The sequence below is a fragment of the Ambystoma mexicanum genome, chromosome 8 (genome assembly GCF_040938575.1).
Source record: "Ambystoma mexicanum isolate Mex_15411 chromosome 8, UKY_AmexF1_1, whole genome shotgun sequence".
Taxonomy (NCBI): Eukaryota; Metazoa; Chordata; class Amphibia; order Caudata; family Ambystomatidae; genus Ambystoma; species Ambystoma mexicanum.
The window spans coordinates 1,693,638,936-1,693,661,279 of NC_090929.1; the positions used below are offsets into that span (position 1 = coordinate 1,693,638,936).

General features: G+C 44.6%; 1 protein-coding gene across 2 annotated transcripts in view; it reads left to right on the top strand.

The window, feature by feature from the left end:
• LOC138473832 (deleted in malignant brain tumors 1 protein-like) overlaps nt 1–22,344 on the top strand; it is a 238,034-nt gene that overhangs the window by 35,226 nt on the left and 180,464 nt on the right. For both annotated transcript variants that reach the window (XM_069612217.1, XM_069612218.1), the window contains exon 2: nt 18,333–18,821. In XM_069612217.1, coding sequence (XP_069468318.1) covers nt 18,443–18,821 — 379 coding nt within the window. In that variant the 5' untranslated portion in view covers nt 18,333–18,442. The remainder of the gene's footprint in view (nt 1–18,332; nt 18,822–22,344) is intronic.

Genomic DNA, 22,344 nt, shown 5'->3' on the forward strand with positions numbered 1-22,344 from the left:
CTTTGGGAAAAACCGGCTGGTAAACAGATTCCTGAAGGGCTGTTCAAGCTGACTATCCTCCTCCACAAAGATACCACTGCGCAAATAAGTTTGAACAGCTTGGGGAATTTCTCAAGGGAGATACCAATTAGGAGGGAGGCTAAGCAAGGTTGATGATCTATTTCAGAATGTGAGTATATATCTTCTGAAATTGGGAGGGCTAAGAATCCTGTGGATAGCTTATGCTGACGGCGTGATGCTTTTTGACAAAATGCAGTAAGGCTTGCAAAAGAGCCTAGAAGCTATGATCCAATATTCTAATGAACACAATTTAGTTTTGAATTTTGAAAAAATCAAAATCACGGAGGTTGGGACTAATAAGAAGAAAAAGAGCTTTTGTATGCAAATTAGAGAACAAGGTACTAGAGGTAGTGAAGGATTATGTGTTTTCAGGCTTCGATGTTGTGACAAATTGGATTCTGCCTTGCAGGAATACAAGGGTGAGCAGGGACGACATGGCCGCCCTCAGCCCTCACACTTCTGTCAACCAAAACACAACGCATTCATAAAGGTAAAACAGGGACAGTTAAAACGTATACCTCCTTCGCCTTTTGTAGTAATGTGATCTGAAGGAACTCTATGCTCTTAAGAGGGCTGTGAAGGTGAACGATTAGTGACACAAATATGCAGTATAACCGTCCATAATAAAGGGAATGTCCAATCAAGGTTCCATAAAAATATAAACACTTTAATAAAAAAAGACACCCTGCAAGTAAAACAAAAGAGATTACTGTACAGAAACCCACCCCAGAGGAAAGGCAGGGAAGCTGTGACAGGAGAAAGTAGCACTTCTAGCTTAGTTCCAGGGGTGGTAGGTAAGGTACTATGAAAAAGGATATATTGGTGAAGACAGGGATGATCGTGACCTAACCAGTCTCTCGGGCCCAAGTGGATCGGGTAGGGTGGGGGGGAGTTCAGTGTCACAGTACCTCAATTTGAATCTTGGTGGACTGATTCATCAGACCCGCGTTGAACGTTGATGGAAGCTGATCAAGCTCAGTCAGGCATGCAGGATCACATAGGCCCTGGCAGCAACCTGTGTTGAGCAGGGTCGAATGCGGGTGCACGATGTGGTTGAATAGCAGGGGTTCAAGTGCTGCAGTTTGGTGCAGTCTCAAGAACGGTTCAACGTTGGCCTGGCCGATTAAACACTGGCATAGGTCGGCAAGTGACGCTCCTGTGGGTTGCATTGGTGGGCAGTGTCTGTGAAGTGGTCATTTATTTTTTTTATTTATTCATGTATAAAGTGCACAGCACCCCGTAGGTAACGAGACGCTGTTAGTGACCAGTTACTTGTAGAAGAAAGAAAAAACACAAGTGTAAGTAAAAAGGCAATTTGATCAGACAAAGCATAACATTACATTTGGTGGGTTCTCCAGACTAGGCAAACAAGCAAGTTTTGACGGGTCTCCGGAATACCTAGTATAAGAGTTCAGGTCGGGTGGGAGTAAGAGAGTTCCGCTGTTTGGCTGCGATGGATGGGAAGCTTGAGCCTCCCGCTTTAGTGCATCTGATTTAGGGCTGGCTGAGGCGATGTGCATAAGGGGTCCTACTTGGCCTGGACGAGTGAACTTTTGTGATTTGTCTGAGATGGGCAAGGTGGCGCAGTGTTGGACAGGCACCTGTGAGTAATAGTCAGGGTTTTGAAGATGATCCGTTCGTGGATAGGCAGCCAATGTACCGCTCTCCTGGCGGCAGGGAAGTGTTCCCATTTGGGAATGTTTAGCAGTGCTCAGAGCGCATTATTCAGAATAATTTGAAGCTTTTGTATGTTTTGGGATGAGGTGCCGGCAAAAAGGACATTGCAGTAGTCAAGCCTGGAGCCAATGACTATATGTGCAATGGTTAAGCAGCTGTCTGGGGATAGAAAGGGTCTAGAAGCATTTATCAATTTGGTTGTGTAGGCATCGGATGAGGGGATTGCGTTCACTTGGCGGGTCAGTGAGAGGGTGGCGTTCAGGTGGACACCTAGTGTCTTTACTGACGTGGAGATGGGGATCATGATTCCATCAATATTGAAGGCTGTGTATTAGGGGTTGAGCATGTTAAGCAACACAGGAGGACCTACCAGCAGGATATCTGTCTTATCACCAATAAGGCTGTCATCCAGGCCTGGATGGTTGTGTAGGCGGCATCCAAGGTATTCGAGTCTTCCTTGTAGTTACCAGAGAGGGGGAGGAGAATTTGTGTGTCGTCGGCATAGTTGGTATAGGCTATGCCGAGTGAGTCAAGAATGTAAAGAGGGATCTGGTGAAGGTTATATAGAATGTGGGGATATGCAGGAACCTTGTTTTATCCCTCAAGGGATAGGTACTGGTGGGGCACTGGCATTGTCTGCAAACACTCTCATGATCCTCTCGTCTAGAAAGGAGGTAATCCAAGCTGCGGCTTTGGTGAAGAAGTTAGCGTAGATGAAGTGGTGGCAGAGGATTTTGTAGTCGATCAGGTTGAACGCTTCTGACAGATCAAGAACTTGTCAATCTGTTTATTTAGGTCCAGAAGCACTGATTCTGTCCCATGGCCTGGGTGGAAACCTAACTGGTGCATTCCTAAGATATGGTTTGTTTCCAGGTAGTGCTGGATTTGTAGGTATGCTGATTGGTCTACGATTTTCAGTAGAAATGGCACAGTCGTGATAGGCAGGTAGTAGTTGGGAACTGCTGGGTCTAGCAAGGTTTTTTTGTAGCGGGAGAACTCAGGCTTCCTTGAGGCTGAAGGGCACTATACCTGTGACAAAGGAGGCATTTATTAAGGTGGTGATGAGGGGTGCTAGGGCTTCGAAGCAGTCCTTGATGATGGAGGCTGGACAAAATTATCCTTTGCACCTGCAAGGTTTTAGGCTCTTTAGGATAGATAACACTTCCGGGTCTGAGACCGGTTTGAAACAAAACTGTGTGAAGGTTGAGGGTAGAGGTGGTGGCAGTGGCGCATGGGTGGGGTTGCAGAGTGGCTAGTTTGGTCTGGATCTTTTTGTGTACCAAGCTTCGTCTTTGATAATGGAGGGGGTTTGGGGTCGGGGGATTCAAGCTATCTAAGAATAGTGAAGATTTCTCTCATGTCTGATTTTGCGGTGGCTATTGTGGAGTTAAAGGTGCTAGATTTAGCAGAGAAGATGGCTTGTTTGTATGTTTTTGATTCCTTGGAGAAGTCCAATTTAGAGGCGTCTGAAAGAGTTTTTTTCAACTAGATTCTAGGTCAGGGGTGAACCAAAAATTCAGGTGTCTGACAGGTTTAGGTCTTTGTTGGGCTAGGGGGGGCACAGTGTCTACTGCGGATGTTAAGGTTCTGGTGTAGAGATCTGCCAGAAGGTTGGGATTGCTTAAGCAAGCTCTAGTTTTGGAATAACCAACAGGAGCAGGATGCAGTCTTTAGTGAGCTTGCATGAGCTGTGGGTTAATGAGGGAGGTAGTGTTCGGGTAGTGGTCTTGGTTTCATAGCATGTTGAATAGTGAAGGCAATAATGTGGTGGTCTGACCACCGGCAAGGGGCATTGGAGTGAGGGGAAATCTGGCAATTGAGGTCTACAATCCAGTCCAATGTACAGCCCTTAGCGTGGTTGGGATCACTAATGCAATGTCCAACGCTCAGTGCCTTCAGGGAGTTGGAGACTGAGGTGGCATGGAGGTCGGAAAGATCATTGAGGCCTAAATTAAGGTTGCAGAGGATGATGACTTGAGATGAAGCCTTGATATTTTCTCCTATGATGTGATGAAGGAGGCGTCGAGCTGCAAGCAATGAGGTGGTGATTCTCGGGATAGCTGGGCCGAGCTGAGTGGTAACCTCTGGGTAGGATTGGCGAGTCACCCACCATAGATTCGGTTCTGTTTCTGGCATTGAGCAGACGCTTCGGGCCTGGCAGTTGAACAGCTCTGCTAGGATGCGATTGTGTGTCGGGCTGATGGAGATGCAGTTCAGTGCAATTATTCGGCTGGTTGGAGGAAAGCAGATACCAGCACCAGCGCCTTCCCTCTCATTCACGCAGAAGATGGATCGGTTTGGTGTGGATGAACAGGAAGCCTCGGCTGGCCTCTGGGTTGCTGTGAGGCCTTCGCAAAGGGACAGGATACTCCATTTCAGGGTCTGCTCTTCTGGCACAGAAGCTCAGTTGCAGATTGGTTGGTCCTGGTCCACAGCAGTGGTCACTCCTGATAGTTCCTGTGATTGGTTTGGGGACAGAGCTTCCTTCTGTCTATGACGGTTCCTTCATCAACTCCAGGTAATGCTTTGGAAGTCCAGGTCAGAGTCTCCAGAACGTCTCTTTGGCCTTAAAGGACCCTCAGGGTGCTGAAGCTATTCTATTGAAGGGGTGCAAGACTCCTTCTTTTAAGGGCAAAAGTCCTCAGGTGATTGGTCTAAAGCTAGCCTGCGCTTGGGCTTTGCCCTCTTGATCTTGCATCCAAAGTGCTTTGCTCCAGGGAAACTGGAGGAGACCGGAAAGGGAAAGTGAGCAACAAAATGGTCGAAGGCTTCTTCCATTATCCAGAGCACTCCTGCCTATCCTACTCCCGCCCCCATTTCCTCCTACTGACAACAAAAGATCTTTAGACATGCAGCACCATGTTGTGAGGCTACTCTTCATAAATCGATGTGCTCCTTTGACACCTGGGCTCATGGCTGCTGCCTGCTGTGCGGGGGTCTGTAGGGGAGGAGGTTACTGGCCCAAAGAGAATCAAAGAGAGGCTGGGTCCTCTGGGTTTCTGTCCTGCTGTGTGGCTGTATCGACCTGTCTGACCCTAATACACATTCCTTTCCACAGCAGAGCTGACTCACAGGAGCTGACACGTGCAATACCAATTGGTTTGTGGTGGCCATGATCAAAAGTATTGCTATGCACTATGCCTAAACTCAGGCATAGCTTATTCTTAGATTTTACCCTGCCACCTGCATGGGGTAATCATGATCGTCGAAGCTTTGGTACAGGGGGGCATCCCTTAAATGTTGCCCATGTGTTACAGTGACTTTGCTGTCATTTCAGCAGTCGAGGGGCATTGTGTGACCTTTGAACCTGCCAGTGCTGAGGATCAGGCTGCTGCTGGAGCTTGGACCAAGTGCCCTATGCTTTTGGCATAGAGCTGCGACAAAGGGGGATCTGTTTAGTAGATTACCCCTTTAGAGATGGAAACACCCGCATTATTTTAGATGTCAATTCCTCATACATGTGTATTCTAAACAAAAAGGTAAACAACGAAGGGGAACGTTTAAAACCAAAAAACAATGAATATGGAAAATAATCATGCCGACCACTTCAGGAAATATATCAAGCAGAAGTGATTCCCCAATCTATGAATGGGGTGGGCATCCTCATGCATCCAAATTGGAAGATTCTAGTGAGATTGAAAGGTTACATGTTATCAAAAAGTACATTGTGCAAGCTATTCAAAGTGAGCTGGCCTTAAATTCCTTGAAAGTTGCAGTTCTGAAGCTTAGAATTATGATGTATGTAAAAATAAAGTATGCTTCTGGTGTCGCCAACATTTATAGCCTGTTGGGGAACTCTCAAGAAGGAGGAAAGTGCACAACATTGCTTGCCTTTTGTAAACAGAACTCTGACATCATTCAGGCAATTGGAGTAGATGAGGAGACCCTGGTAAATATTGCAGATTTCAGGAATGAGGCAGTAAACAAAATAGATCTTTGGGACAGATAAAATAATTATAGTGCTCAGCCTCCTGTGCCACAGGTATAGTGCCTTCCAGCCTCAAGGAAACCTGGGTTCTCCCACTACAAATAAATACCTCCCTAAACCCAGCAGTTCCCAATAACTACTGGCCTAGCACAACTGCCCCACTCGCGTACGCATATGCAGTTTTTTGAATATCATCTTTAGGTGCTAGGTGGCACGCCACGCAACTACATTGTTTTCCTATTGCATCAGCAGGTTCATTTGGATCCTTGAGCCATGTCAGATTTGTCAGGTACTTATTCCAGACATTTTCACACTCTTGGCTAATTTGTGCCAACCCATTTGCGCCAACCTTTCTTCTGAGAATCCCCTCATTCCTCCAGCTCTGCAATTCTTCACCCCTCACTCCCATTGATTATTCATGATAACAGCCACTTTTAAATTCAACTGGACTGTTTGCGTATAATGTGCACTCTTCTGCTCTTTACGAACTATGGTTGAACATTCCTCGTCAACGGGGAGGATAGAAGCAGTGACTGATTGCCCTTGGAACTGCCCTCGTTCTTGCACAAGGTGGTATGCACCAGACACAGTACCTCTGCTAATCTCATCAGGAATACATAGTCTAGGGAGACCATAAGCATGGGGGATAAGAGAGCCGATATAGCAAGATCCTACAGATCACTCTCTCCCCACCCTCCTCATATGTTTATAGCAAACATTATCTGCTGCAAAGCCTTGTGCATCCACTGTTGGATCTGAATTCATAGTATCATAACCAAGCTTGAGGTCAGAATCAATGCTTCTTTGTGGCCTCAATAATACTTCATCAAACCCTATAACACAAGACCAGTTACATATATTCACATTCATATTGTCTGTTATGCCTGATGCAAATTACATTAAAAGTGATAAAAAGATAAAATCAAACATCCTACTATATATTTTAAATCCAAAAGTTTCTTCTCTGTATTTACAATAACAGTCTCTGGCTTCCGTTCGCTCCCCCCTTTTCTACTGGAACAAACTGCAAATCCTTAGCACATACTTAACTTTGAGTCTGCTCTTGCTCCTGTGCCAGTGGCGGGGCACCGGTATCCCTTCACACGTCACTGATATGAATCCAGCTCCTGTTGCCTTCAACCTTAACAGCAGTCGGAGTTGAGAAAATCCCTCGGTGTGGCCCATGGAATCGCCACTTGTTCTAGCATCTGATGAAAGAATGGATGAAAACCAGGCCCCCGGGGAGCAACTGCAGCTGGTGTAGATCTATGGATTCCTTGAGGTTTTCTCCAATAGAATGTTGGTGAGAGAGCACAACCTGTGAAGAGATAAGTCTGACACACTTGGTTAAAGCTCTAAAGTACTCAGTAAACTCCTCTCCAAGAATCTCTGCTGATGTGTGTGCATCTGATGTTGTACATGAAGGTGAGAGTGGTGTGTGTGTAACCTATGCCCATTCACAATCTTGTGTGTACTGAGATAGTGGTCCTTCTTTGGCTAATTTCTCAAATTAAACAGGACAACCGGTAAACAGTAAAGTCAGTTCTTTTTTAAATCACTGCACAACTTTGATAAACAAACTTTAAGAACTCCATTCAATTGCTCCATGATTCCGTTGACCTGAGGGTGGTCCACTGAACACAACCTGTGCTTTATGCCCAAGAGCAAAGTGGTCTCTGAAATTATAAAGTGGGTCCTATTGTCAGACTTCAGGACCTCACAAATTCCCCACTGTGGAAATACCTCCCTCGCCAGGAATGTTAGCATCAGGGTGTACGCAGGGTGTACACAGGGACCAACCACAAACCATCAGAAAAATTGAAAAACCATTACAATAAGGTATCGAAAATTATTACATCATTTTATCATATCTACAAAATCAATGTGGAGCTTCCAAAAAGGCCTTGAAGGACAGGGCAAGATTCTTCTTACCATCTTCATGGTGTTTCCAGGATTTAATTATTCGCAAACTATACAGTTCCCTACAAATCTACTCACCTGTTATTGGAGGATTGGTATAAACCATTCCGTCGGGAGTTCTGCTGCGATTTGTCACTGAGAAGTTTGAAACGGGTAGTGTAGTTGCTTTAGAGCTACAAGGAGCAGCTCTACAGGCATCCCTACCTTCCCTGTAAGCTGTTATCGCCACAGCGAATCCACGGGTGAGAGGGCACACCCCCTCTTTGCCCAGAGCTCATTCTCATCTAAGTGCTCTCTTCTACATTTGCACAATCTGATGCAAAGGGACTGCAGTGTATAGGACTGCCAACTGCCACTGCTGGGACAGGGTTTCGATTTTCTGGAAATCTGTGCATGGCAAATATGCAGCGTCTTTTGCCACTCTGTCTGCAGCATAATTTCCGAATGCTATTAGGTCAGTAAAGTTATAAAGCGCAGCACACTTAACTATTCCTACCTCTGTAGACAGAGTTAACGCTTTGATTAGTCTGATAGCAGCCCAGCATGCTGGACAGGGGTCCCATCGGATCTCCTAAAGCCTCTTCTCATATAAAAGAGCACCAAGGAATATATTTTTTGTCCATGCATAAATATTCATTTAGATATACCTGTAGACACTTGTTTCATTAGACTAGTGCCAATGCTCACCTGACATAAATATCATGTAAAAAATGTAAACCAATGGGAATCAGGCTTACATACACAATCCACAAGGAGCTAGTGTCACACTGCTCATTAGGATATTTCTAAAAACCACAATTTTTCATCGATGAGCCAAAATTTCCTTTGCTCATTGCAAATTGGCCAACGCTTAGCCTCCATTCCCACTTTCTTATCCAGATCATGCTGGACTTCTTTGGAAAATCAATTTTTCAGCATGTGATAAAAATAGCCACGTTTTTATCCCAGGCTTCTTCTGTCTCTGCCATCCACATCTCCTGAATTAACTGGATATGTGCAGCAGGATCGTTATACAATTTAATTGTCTTAGCCAGAATCGAATTTATATTCGGTGTATCTGTATACATAACCTGCAGGGCCCCCCATACCTGTGCCCTTTGCTTAGAGACGGTGTCTCCATCATGGGTGTTCATATTCAACTGAACTCCGGATCCCCTGATCGCCTCCAAAGTTCATCTGACCGTTCCCCCATCGGGCCATCAATAAGCTTTTCATGTCCCCTATGGCAAACATGGCACCTGCAGTCTGTTTTTCCAATGCATGAATCCACTTCCCTGCCCGGAAGCAAACAAAGGGAGTGTCTTTATCAAGTTATAATACGCTTTTCCTTGTCCCTTCTGGAGCAACGGAAATTGAGTCACAATCGCCTTTACTGGAGCTCTCCCCATCTTTCCCTATTTTTGCTACTCACTACGGCAATATAAGTACCACGGCATGTCCTATGACCCCCATGGTTTAACTTTGTTGCTGCTGCTGGAGCAGGAGTTGGGGCTGCTACACTCTGTTCTCCCTGCTCAACATCCGATTCCCATTCTTCCTCATCTCCTTGCTCCAGTCTTGTATCCATAACAACGCTTTCGTCCTCAAGGACCACATTGACCTCCTTGTTAACTGACCTATCCAGCCTAACAAGAATGTGTCCATGCCTCCACCGTCCTTCTTCTCCATCCTTTACCTGCCTATTGACGCCTTCCTGTTCTTAACTTCTCTGCTGTCGTAACAGAACTACCTCTTCCTTCACTAGCCTCAACACTTCTTCCACTTTTTTCAGCTCCTGCATTTCTACTTACATTTGCAGCCTGTCCTCTATCGTAGTAAAAAAAAGGCACGGCTTCCCCTTTTGCGACACATCCTCAGCCCTTCATCTGACCTTCCGGTTGCTGGTCTCACTCTCGCTTCTCCAACCTTCCATTCTCAATCTATATGTGGCCCTGACCATTGAAGGAGATAACATTTCACTTTCCTCAATATCCCATCTTTTAGACACCATAGCTGATGAAGGCGTAACCACTGGAGTAGCTTCCAGAGAAAATGGAGATTCGAACATTGGGGATGGTATATTCTTCTGCGGGCGATAAAGGATAGCACCCATATGAGGGTGGTGCAGAAGAAATTCTTGCACCCTCCTTTTTTAGCCCTTCCTCTGCAATTTTAACATGCTGGGTCTTTACGCACTTCTCATACAGCCTACACAATTCTAAAATATTTAAACACTTTCCTAAATTCGAACTCTTGTGCCTAGAGTCCAACATTCCCTTTTCATAGTTCCCCTCATTAGTCCAAGAATTTTGTTTTCCTGCAGCCATTCTCAATGATATTTAAAATCATTGCCTTATATCCAGGAAGTACCTGACACAAGTGATTCAGTGGAGTCACCATACTCCAAACCAGCCTAACTCTAACAATTTTATTCCAAAAAATCAACGATCTAAAATACGGAAGCCGAACCTGCGGCACAACATTTCAACCCAAGGAAACTCTTCTTCCTCCATCCCAATTTCCTAAAAATTCCCCACAATCACTCACCTTGTTTTCCTTCACCACGATCACCTCACTTAACTATGCACTTAAAATTATACACCTCACACTTACACAAAAGACAGCATATGATCAAAAACACAATGCAGGCCCAAATCCTCTTTACACCTTCATCTCTTTTATAACATTTGCGACTACAATTTTGTCTTTTTCTGACTATGGAAAGATCCCCTTAACTACTTCAACAAACCAAGAAAAGAAAATAACAAACTAGGTAGAAATATTGGTTCCACAGGGCAAGGGCTCCAACGCACAGTCAATACAGAATTAAGGGTGCAAAGGGTATAATCCAGAAAGGTATCTATGAGTGGACTTACTATAAAGATGTCACCTCACCCCTAGGTGAGGGCTCCAGCTAACCAGACAAGCAAACCAAAGGGTATCAGGGCACAACTCAACAGGGGCATGCTGGTGGGGATGCCACATCACACCTCTTAAAATATACTAGGTATAAATATATGGGAAAAAGACTTACATCATGAAAAAGTTCATTCACTCCTCCAAAACGCTCCCCCTTTCAACCCACCTAACCTTCTCTGTCTCTGTCTCTACCGACCCTTTAATTCCTACCAAAATACACAAGCCCTGTCCTCTACTTCCTGAAGTCCGACCAATTATGAGTGGCATTAATTGGGCCACTGAAGGGTTGTCCAAATATCTTGATGAGGCTCTTAAAACTTTTGTTGTAAAAATGAGTTCATTTATTCGAGACAGTACTAATGTACTTCAATATTTGAAGATGATGTCCTGGGAATCTGACTATTTGTTAGCAACCATATATGTGTGGTATCACTTTACACTAGTGTAGACCATAATCTTGCAGTACAAACAATTGACTATACTTTTTTTCGTAACACCTCTGCTTCATACATCCACCATGTTGAAATGTTGAAAGAATTTTAGAAATTTCTATTATCGAATAATGTCTGCATCTTCAATGACCAGCACTTTTTGCAATTGAAAGGAGTAGCTATGGGAGCCAAGTTTGCGCCATCCCTAGCTAATCTCTTCATGTCCTACTATGAAGAGACGCATTCTCAATCAACAAAATGTTTAATTCCAATCTAATTGTTTGGCGATGCTTCTTCGATGCCATTTTCATTGTTTGGAGGGGTTCACAGGAATCCTTTTCTAGATTCTTGAAGTACATTAATACCAATAAATTTGGCATTAGCTTAACAGGCAATTCTAATTCCAATGAAATTGATTTTCTGGATTTACACATTTTCATTGAAGATGAAAAACCTATCGTAAGCCTACAGAAGGCGAACTCCATTCTTTCAGCCAGAAGTAATCAACGCTCTACCATTCATAATATACCAGCTGGAGAATTCCATAGGGCGAGACATAATTGTAGTCGCCCTTGTGACTATGCCAGGAAATGCAATACTCTTAACCAAAGATTTCTGAATCGAGGATACCCATCCAATATCATAGACAAAGCGTGTGCCAAATTTCTACATACCAAGCAATCTGATCTCTTGGTTGATTGAACTAAATCGAAGGATCCTCCTCAATGTATTTCTCTTATCACCCAGTATTCTAATGACTCATCGTTGCTATATAGATTGTTTCGAAAACATTGGCACATCTTGAGACTTGACAAAGACCTTGAACCCTTTTTATCTGTAAAACCCAAGTTTACCTTCACTAGAGCGCCCACTATAAAACAGAAAGTGAGCCCATCTTATTTTCAAAACAAAGTCTCGGCTTCTGAGACCGAATGGTTGCAGAAACTAGTGGGTTTTTACAAATGCGGTAACTGTAATCAATGTCCATGGGCTCATGAGAAGTGTAAATCATTCATTGACAATTTTGGCACTGAAATAACCATACAAGATTTCATCAACTGTGAAGGTAGTTTTGTGGTTAATGCCATAATTTGTTTCTGTCGCAAACTATTAATTGGCAGTACCATTCGCCAATTAAGAATTAGGATAAGAGAACGCCTTGCAAGTCTCAAAATGTGCGAACCTAAATCTCCTTTAGCTGTGCATTGGCAACTGGAGAATCAGCTTTACCATAAGGCTGATCTTCGATTCATTGGGCTTATGAAAGTGCAAAAGGGGAAAAGAGGAAGCGATTTTCAACTAAAACTCAGACAAATGGAGGTCAAATTAATTTTTTTCTTGCAATGTACCACCAGAGGTCTGAACACGGATCATGAGATGAACGTGTTTTTATAACATTTGATTTACTTTACTTTCCTACGGGCCGATCAGCCTGCGCCTCTCTTCACCAACAGACTAGTCGGTTTTTCTGGGGGCACTCTACCAATATGATTCGCTATTTTTATAACTTGTCTCAACCAGTTATTCTTTGAACCGTATATGGTTCTGGTGTAATTACTATTGATTACTATTTCTCTCCAATGATGTGGACATGGGTCATTGGTACCTTAATTTGTATTTGGCAACATTGACTGAACACAATAGAATTAATCCGCACATTGGACTATTTGCTTTTGCCCATGTTTGGCATTTGAACTGTGCACAATGCTAATACATCAATTCTGGTTAATTACTGGGACCAACTTCTATAATTTTGCAATAAATGGCTTCACTATTTCATTTATTTGGTACCATTGATAGCACTCGTGCATTTGAAATTTTCTGTGATTTTTAATGGCCGCTACTATTTACTCTGACGTCACACGCCGGTGCGTCTGACATCATCACACCGCTATACATCACTTCCGTGACATTCGCGGATGAATACTACTTTATTTTGGAGCCACGCTACTCTTGCCTGATTCTGTTCTTGGATTCTCCCTGATATACTTGCTTTGCCTGATTATAAAGGTGAATAATATGTGCTCAAAACCGTGAAATAATTCTGTAGCCTAAATAGCCCCCGGTCTACTGTGCTTGGCAGTGGATTACTGTATCTTTTCACATTTTGGTAATCCCTATCTTGTGGATTTCCTTACAGGCTATATACTGTTTTCTGCAAATTCAGCGCATTTACTAACTAGGCGGTCATGCTACCAGCACCATCGTCATGCTGTGATTTCCACTCCTACCCATTTACGCTCAGGTATGATTGCTCAATGTTCTTTTCATCCGTTTTGGTATTTGTACCGATTATCATGGGTCTAGCTATGAGAATCATGTTCTTTTTCCTCATAGGGCAGTGGCCTTAGATTATAATTGGTTTGATGATAATTCATGACCATCTTGCGAGACATTCAATCAGTGACTGCGTATTTGAATCATTCTCTTCACACTATGGTAAGCTGGAGTTCCAGGATTACATCATTAGTGCATGCTATAACCTATGGGTTGCATCCTACCCTCGGCTAGACTTTCTTTATTTCAACTGGTGTTCGCTGTTAAGTGCGTTGTTGGTGAACCTTGGTGTTTGGATCTTCCACTTGATTTTAAAAATCCTTTTTTACCATTGATGCTTTAAATATGAGTAATAAAACCAATTCACTATCATCAATTCTAGTTCTGCAGTGACGGGGTCTTAATCCTCTTTGGAATTAGTACAGACCCAGAGTGACATTTCATTTTTTCACAATGCAACTTTCTTTTCATATGATTTCGTCCTTCAATATTGGATCAGCATTGAACTTATTGTTGTCCCTGCCTTCATCTTGAAATGTGTTATGGTTTTGACTTTTACTTTGTACTTGCCCATTTAATTGCACCTTTATTGCTTGTACTATTTACCTTTGTTTTACTGAACATGGCTACATATGTTTTTTCATAATTATTATTGTAATGTGACATCATATCTAATGTCCACACTGTTTTCTGTTTTCAAACAATAATATTTATTCTGTTGTTTAACTACCCAGCCTTGAAAACGACCAGCGTGTCGAAACACGTGTCGGCTGTTCGCAATTTGAATTACATCACAATGACTTCTCACAATTCTGTGATTGATATTTATTTCACTTTACTACGGGTGCAGAGCGCATCACCATCCCGCACTTCCAATTTCTACACACCTCAACAAGGACATGCTGGTGGGGATGCCACATCACACCTCTTAAAATATACTGGGTACAAATATATGGAAAAAAGACTTACATCATGAAAAAGTTAATTCACTCCTCCAAAACGCTCACTCTTTCAACCCACCTAATCTTGTCTGTCTCCAAACAAACATGCCTACTTTACCCGTACAGAAACCCTCAAATCAAAGAAAAGACTCTTTTCCCCCATTACTCGCTTGCTTTACCCACGTGCACTCAAGTAAAAATGGTCCCCAAAGTGATCCGAAGTGGTGCTCCTTCAATTCACTCTGCAGAGCTGAACCGCAGCACCATGCCTACGGGGAGCAGACAGGCCTTCGACTAATATGGCACCTCCCCTTTTATCGTGCACAAAAGACTGGTCCCCACAGAGAAGCGCTGCAGCTGATTTGTGCGGACAGGAAACCCCCAATGTCTCAAGAAGCCCTGGGATCATGGCAGGGTTACCAAATGAGTGGGTGGACCTCCAATCTCCGTACTCCAAAACAGGCCCACCTCTTAAGAAGCGAGTGCACGTTTGTCTGTAAAGCAAGTTTATTGTACAAATGGCTGTGAGGGGCTAGATGATACCGTAGAGTCAAACTAACCCCCTTAGCCTCGAACCACACAATGCTCTCACATTATATACAACAGTTAGCACACCAGCACTATTTCCTTACAAAGTCATCCCCCAAACAAGATTGGTCAACCCTATACAAATAAATCTAATCCTCTTCAGTTTCCATGCTCTCATTGGATACATTTATTTGACTACCATCCCCTTTCAACATGAATTTGCATCCTCTCATATTTGCAGCATGCCCCTTCTCAGATTCTTTCCGTATTAGGTCATGACATCATCACATAGTTACATATCCACAGCAATCCTAATTTACTACAAGTCCCAACTGGTCGGGGATCTGTATTCCTGGTCATGATGCACATGGTCTTTCCAAGGACACTTTGACAATACGAGGTGGGAGAAAAACAAACAAGTTCCTGTTGAACTGATGATAAACATCTTATCCACCCAGACTTGCTGGAGTCATTTCACGCTAATTTCTAATTACTACCTTTTCAGCACTCATGGCCTCTGGCCACATCCTGGTCATTCCTGAGAACCTGATCGAAAACCTATAATCCATATGTTCACTCTGTCCTTAAGCATCCCATGCACCGGGTTTCATACTCAGCCCTAAACCGACCTTACCAGGTAGCCGGACTTCCCTGGACAATTAATAACAGGCTCCCATGTACTTAAAAAGATTACATCTCCTCTCCACAACAGTACCAAGTCGTAAAAACCTGAGCCTGGCCGTAGCTGACCATTTGATGTTTCTGCAGCTGCCCGCTGCCTTCCCCCAGCCTTCAACCTTGCTGAACCAGCTTTCCAGGTCACACAGAGTTTATCTCGCCACTCCAGGTTTCTGCGGCTTACACATCCCCTGGCTATGGGAGGACTCGCTAAATACAGATTCATGTATTTGCCATGTAACCCATTTTCCCCAACTGTCCCTAGACACATGACCCTATAGACCCCCATGCATGTATACTTGTGCATGTATGTTCAAGTCTACCGTGTTCCCTCACAATGATTTCTCCATCCGCAAACCACCTTTCTTGAGAACGGATATGAATCTATCCGCCCCCACCTTTAGGCGCTACGTGGCATGCCACACAACTACATTGTTTTCCTATTGCATCAGCAGATTTAGTATTAAGTTGCTACGTATGTGGGAATCTAAAATGTATCGATTAAACACAAGATAAAACTAATAGTAACACTTGTTCCATTCTAACTAACTACACTAGACACATGCTATGTTGCAACATCGTGCCAAGATTGCCGTCACCCAGCCCTACAGATAAGGAGTGTATCGACCATTTTTACTCCCTAAAGATTGACAAATACTCTCAAAGTATAAAAATAGGGAGTAAAAATACCCCCAACAAAAAATAGGAAACCGACACATAAAAGCTTGTCCCCCTGCTTTCACACACACACATCTCCATTGGACCAGTAGCGCCACAGGAAGAAACTACTATTGTTACTGCCTGATCCAAAGAGCATAACATTTATCTTTTAATGTACATGAATAGCTAGGTGAAAAGAAATATTACAAAACATTTGTTTTATCGTTTAAGCATATTTATACTCGTTTATAAAATACTGCCATTGGGAATTGGACTTAGTTTTGTACTCCCTAAAATATCATTAACGAAGGGAACCAAGCTTTCCTGCTATGCACTGTGTCTCTGGAACAAGTTCCCAATGCACATCAAGGTGGCCCCCTACATCCTTCACTTCAGGAAAGACCTGGAGACCTTACTCCGGTAGAAACATCTCACCAATTCCTGATTGCTCCACTCAACCCTGCTTCTCCTATTCCATAGCTCTCCCTGCTCCTCCTACCCCTCCCAGCTATTTCTGCATCTCTGCTCTCTCCCAGTAACCGTGGGAGCATGTCCTTTGCACAGCCCCCATCTGACCCGCCCTGCCCCCAGCTCCAGTCTGCTATCTTTGGCAGTCATCATTTTCAGTGCAAACATTGCCTTTGATGATAGGACCCACACCAGTGTGTGTCCTTTCATCAAATGGAATCGTTAATCTCCTCTCCCAGAAATGTTAGTACACCACACTGTATGCTGTTAATCCCCCAAAAGCGGTGCTGCGTGGCCGTTAACAACCCGAAACCTTGGCTTTGCTTAATTCCACCTAGGCTAGGGCTAGAAAGCATTTACGGGCGAGCGGCCCCCAATGTTAGGATTATTGTTGCAGTAACCCAAGAGGTAGAGTGTAGGAATGTGGCCAAAGGAAATCCAGTCCAGGCTAGGAGGGAGCGAGACTTCCATTAGGGGGCTGGCCACTGTGTATTGCTGACCTTTGTTTATTGTAAAGCTCTTTAAGGTGTGTCCTCAACCATGTTTCATTATAAATAAGGCTATTCCATTTTAACATGCAACAAATACAAATACTGATACAAATGTGTGTTGAGTGCTACACTCCTTCTCCCCTGTGACTCATTTGGACCCAAGAGCACCCTGCTGTCCCTTTAAAAGGACAGGTGTGTCAGTGTTGGCCAAGAGGGACATAGCTAGTTTGTGGGGATTAGGGATTACGTATGGCTAGGAGCGTGAAGTTGGAGAAGTTGGTATATAAGTAAAGATGTTTCCTGGAGAAGTACGATAAGATCTGGGGAATATGGATAACGACAAGGGAATAACCTCAGAGAGGGGCAGGTTCATCAGTCCCGGGACGAGTTCGGGAAGTGAGTCATTGGGTGGGCTTAGTGGTACCAAGGGTGGGTAGGTGGGGATGGGTCGAAATAAGTTTTGGCGGAAGTGGAAGGAGATGTTTTCGGAAGTTGGGGTAAGGTGTTAAAAAAATAAACAGGAAACAACAACTGCAGGGTAGAAAGGGCTGAATGATGGAGATAAGTTGCAGAAGAGCCAAGCCTTAGCACAAGCGGAAAGAGCCCCCCTACAGTCATCCTAAGAAAGCTGCGAGCAGGCCTCATAAACCTCCAGGGGGCCCAGTCCAAAGCTCGCCCTCATTTACGAGTGCCCATAAATCCACCCAGATTCCCTGCCTATAAAACCTGGCCAGTTGAGGTCTTAGGAGTGGATAGAGGGAAATGTATTGTCCTGTCTCCAGTGCATTGTTTCAACACATCGTCACCAAACTGACCCTCAGGCATGGCAGAAAGCCTCAATGCCTGACTGGCCATGAGCCAAGGATGTACTCACATCATACTCTCAGTGGTATGGGATGTAGCACAGCTACTCCCTTCCTAGGGGATTTTGAGTCTGTGGAAATTCAAAAGTCTTTGCGAAGCACTGGCACACGCCATCTTACAAACCCTATGTTCACCTGATCCTGTGTGTCCCCTACAACATTTAAATAGTGGCTGCTGCCTTGCCCCCTTCTTGTCTTGAAGTCCCTTGGTGTGGTTGGTCCCAATCATTGTCCGGTGCTCAAATTGGCAATGATGTTTTTTTGGTCCTTAACTTCATTACGCGCTCTCTACTGTGCCTCAGGTGAATAAATCGAACGCAGCAAGTTATCGCCCATTAAATCTGCTTCCCCTTCTTTGGGCTTTAACGCATCGTTATCGAACACAAAATTGGTTGCAATAACCAAAATGATCGCCCAAACTAGGCAAATGAATGATTGAATTCCCCATCGTATTAAGCTGCACTTTTGATGCTTCCTGTAATGATAACGCCAATTCTCTCTTGTCTCCCCAGTCACTCAAGACCTAGCGTTGCGCCTGGTCAATGGAGAGCACAGATGCTCTGGTCGCCTTGAGATTCTCTACAAAGGTTTCTGGGGGACGGTGTGTGATGATAGCTGGGGGATGAAGGAGGCACACGTAGTTTGTGGACAGCTTAACTGTGGTTCTGCCATTTACGCTCCTGGAAACGCTTTCTTCGGTGAAGGCGAAGGAACCATCCTTCTGGATGAAACCAACTGCACCGGACAAGAAGCCCAACTATGGGACTGCGAGAGCCGTGGGTGGACCGTACACAACTGTGGCCATAAAGAAGATGCGGGGGTCATCTGTTCAGATGCACCGTGCAAGGAATCCCAGCTGTCAACGGATCAGATGGAAACATCCGCACCCAAAATGACCACCCTACGTTTTGGGGAAACTAATCAGATATCTTCTGGAACTACAGAGATGCTTCCTGTTCGATGGTCCTCGAATGAGAAGGAACCATTATTTTCCACTGAGGGTGAGTTCATTTGTTTTAAATTTCATGTCTTAAAAAATACTACATGACTGCATGTTCACATCGACAGTGTACCCAATTGGAATACAAATGTTTGGGAAGGGACAAACAATTAGGCAATTTTTTAGGTGGCTACTCACTAGACGTGAAATAATAAAAAATTGATTTTAAATGAACATCTGGATGGGTGGGAATCCATATTCCTTTACTATTTATTTATTTCATTTGTTGACCGCGCCCAGGACCCGAGGTATCACGGCGCTAGAATTGATACATTTAATTGTATGTATATATGACACATAGGTTACCGAAATAGTGGCAGGATACAGTTAGCATTACATGCAATGCAATAAAGGCAATCGTTATTTTGCGTAAGATCAGGTAGGAAGGTTCTTCTTTGATATTGGCTGGAAGGGTGTTCCAGAGGGTGGGGGTAATAACAGTGAAGCGTGTTCCTTCAGCTCATTTTCTGCTGAATCTCGGGGTAACTAGCGATGAGGTAGAAGAGGATTGCAGGTTATGTAAATTGGGGTTTTTGGAGATGTGGTGGGTCAGGAAGGGACACAGTGTTATAGAGGCAGCGATGAGTAATGGAAAGGATTTTGAACTCAATGCACACTTTGATTGGTAGCCAATGTGCTTCACGTCTCACTTTGGAGATGTAATCAGCTTGTTTCAGGCCCCAGACTGAGGGCGTTGTTTGGATCAAATGCAGATTGTTGAGGTTTTTTGTGGCGGTTCCAGCAAAGATGCATTGCAATAGTCTAATTTGCTGCCGATAATGGCCCTCACCAGAGTGAGGTAGCTGTTAGGGGTAAGGAATTACCTGGATAAGTTGATCATCTCGGTCAAGTAGGCAGCGGATGAGGGGACAGCCTTGACATGTTCATGCATGTTTAGCTCAGAGTCAAGATACGCTCCTAGTGTTTTGACATGGGAAGAGACCGGGGTGATGTTCCCGTCGATGCAGAAGGAGGCAAATGCAGGGTCAAGATGTTTGAGCGGTGCAGTGAGACAACTATGAGCAACTCCGTCTTGTCATCATTCAGGCAGAGATGGTGGTTAGCCATCCAAGCCTGGATGATGCTGTAGACTCGGTTGATACTCACAGAGTCGAGTCCGTGGTTTCTGGTGAGTTTGAGGAGGACCTGTGTGTCGTTGGCAAAGTTAGTGTACGGGATGTTAAGACTGTCCCGGTAGTTGAAGAGGGGCTTGGTCTACATATTACACAGTGTAAGTGAGAGACAGGATTGGGGTTGGCTGCTTCAGACCAAACAAATACCCTAGAGGTTCTTTTATTTAGGAAGGACTTGATCCAGTTGGCCGCTTCTAAGGAGAGGTTGAACTTGTCAGTGATGTGGTGACACAGGATGTTGTGACCGACAGCGTCGCAAATGTGATCAAGCTGAATCTTTAAGTCAAGGAGGGCAGATTCAGTGCTGTGTCTTGGCCTGAAACCACATTGTGAGGTGGCAAATAGCTTTTTGGTTTCTAGATGGGTTTGGATTTGGGAATAGGCAGTGCGACTGAGAATTTTCAGGAGGTAAAGCACGGCTGTGATGGGGCGGTAGTTGGTTGGAAGGATGGCGTCAAGGGAGACATTTTTCAGGAGTGGTGTGGCCTTCGCTTCTTTGATGGAGTTGGGCACTATGCAGGAGTTAAAGGAGGCGTTGATGAATTTAGCGATGGTGGGAGTGATGGGGTCTGCGCACAGCTTGTTTATGTTGGCCGGACAGATGTCGCCTTTGCTGTTGGAGGCTTTGCGGCGGTGGATGGTGGTGAGCACGTCTGTCAAGGAGAGGGGGAGAAATGGAGGGGGGTCGTGGTGGCAGGGGAGGCAATGGCAGCGGGGATGTCTGTATTGGTGGTGGAAGCAGGGAATTTTTTATAATGGTTTTATCACAGAGGATTTTGTTTGCTAGGGCTGACTGTATAAGTGAGCACCAGGCTTTGTCTTTTGGGAAGCTAGTGGTAGGGGGGTATGGGGTTTCGAGTTCCTTGAGGATTTTAAGAAGTTCTCTGGTATTGGAGCTGGCTTCACTAATTCGAGTGTTGTAGATGGTGGCTTTTGGGGTGGTAATCAGCTTTTTGTAAGATGTAGCAGTGTTGATGAAGATATCTTTGTTGTGGGGATTTCTCTCCAGCTGTGTTCTTTGGCACGTTTGGGTTTGCGGAGGCTGGTTAATTCCTCAGTGAACCAGTTGTGGTGGTTGTTTTATTTGCAAGACGTGGTTTTGAAAGGGGCATGCTGGTCTAGTGCACTAAGACGAGCAGTGGTGTAGACAAATAGGATATCATCAGGGTCGTCACTCTTGGGGCATGACTCGAGAGAGGCACGAATGGTAGGTTCCAGTAGTTCCTTGGTTAGTTTGCGGGAGTGTCTAGCGTTGATGGGTGGATGGTCACCCTTTTTTTTGGTGGCTGAGGGCATGATTTATGTAGTAAAATGGATCACAGCGCGCTCTGTCCAGGGAACAGGGTCAATTGAGGAGACTTGAGTGGGAATGTTGTTAAATAAGATCCAGTCAAGAATCCTTCCTTTAGCTGAAATCATCCAAAGCTGCAAGCTTCTCAGCAACTGCACAGCTAACTTAGGCCCACAGTAACAGCTTGCGTGCGGACATGAAGGCACACTCCACCCACTCTCCCAGCCTCACTCTCACAACGCTGCAAGCGACAGACAATGGCACTCAAACATCACCACCCCATGGCCACCCACACGGTGCATCTGCCACCAGCACTAGGCAACCCTCCATCCCCCTCCAATGCGCTCTCATTAATGCTAGCTCCATCCCAGCTCACGCCACAGAGACCCAGGACCTTCTCACCAACCACAATTTAGACCTCCTAGCAATCACAGAAACATGGCTCCACGAAGCATCTGGCCCCGCCATTTCCTTAGTGCTCCCCATAGGACACACCATCTTTCGGCAGGACCGCCAGCACACAAAAGGGAGGGTAGCCCTTATAGCCAAAGAATCCATATAGCTCAAGCAAATAAACTCTCCTCCAGACGAGAATGTAGACTCTATCTCCCTCGTGCTCTCCTTATCGCCAAGCTGCACCATCTCAATCCATATCATTTACCGACTCCCATGGTCCATCAACCGACTTCCACAAGATCCTACTACACCTCATTGGAAATAACCTAAAAGCCCATACCAAATCCATTCTCCTTGGCGACATCAACCTGGGATTCAATGATCCTAAAGACACAGATGCCAACTCTCTAGCCAAAGCCCTAAATACCATGGGGTTCCTACAACTAGTCAACACCCACACTCACTCAAAATGCTGCATCCTAGACTGGATCATGGACCACAACTGCTCTGCCTCGGTCAACTCAAACTCTCTTTGCCCCTGGACAGACCACCATGTTATCCTCTTCTCCATCCCTAAACTGACTAAAAGCAAAACACACACCACACCATTACCACCCACCTTTTCTAGGCACTCTCGCAAACTAACCAAAGAGAACCTCCTACCATATCGCAACTCACCGGTCTTCAGACCCCCGTTCTCAAAC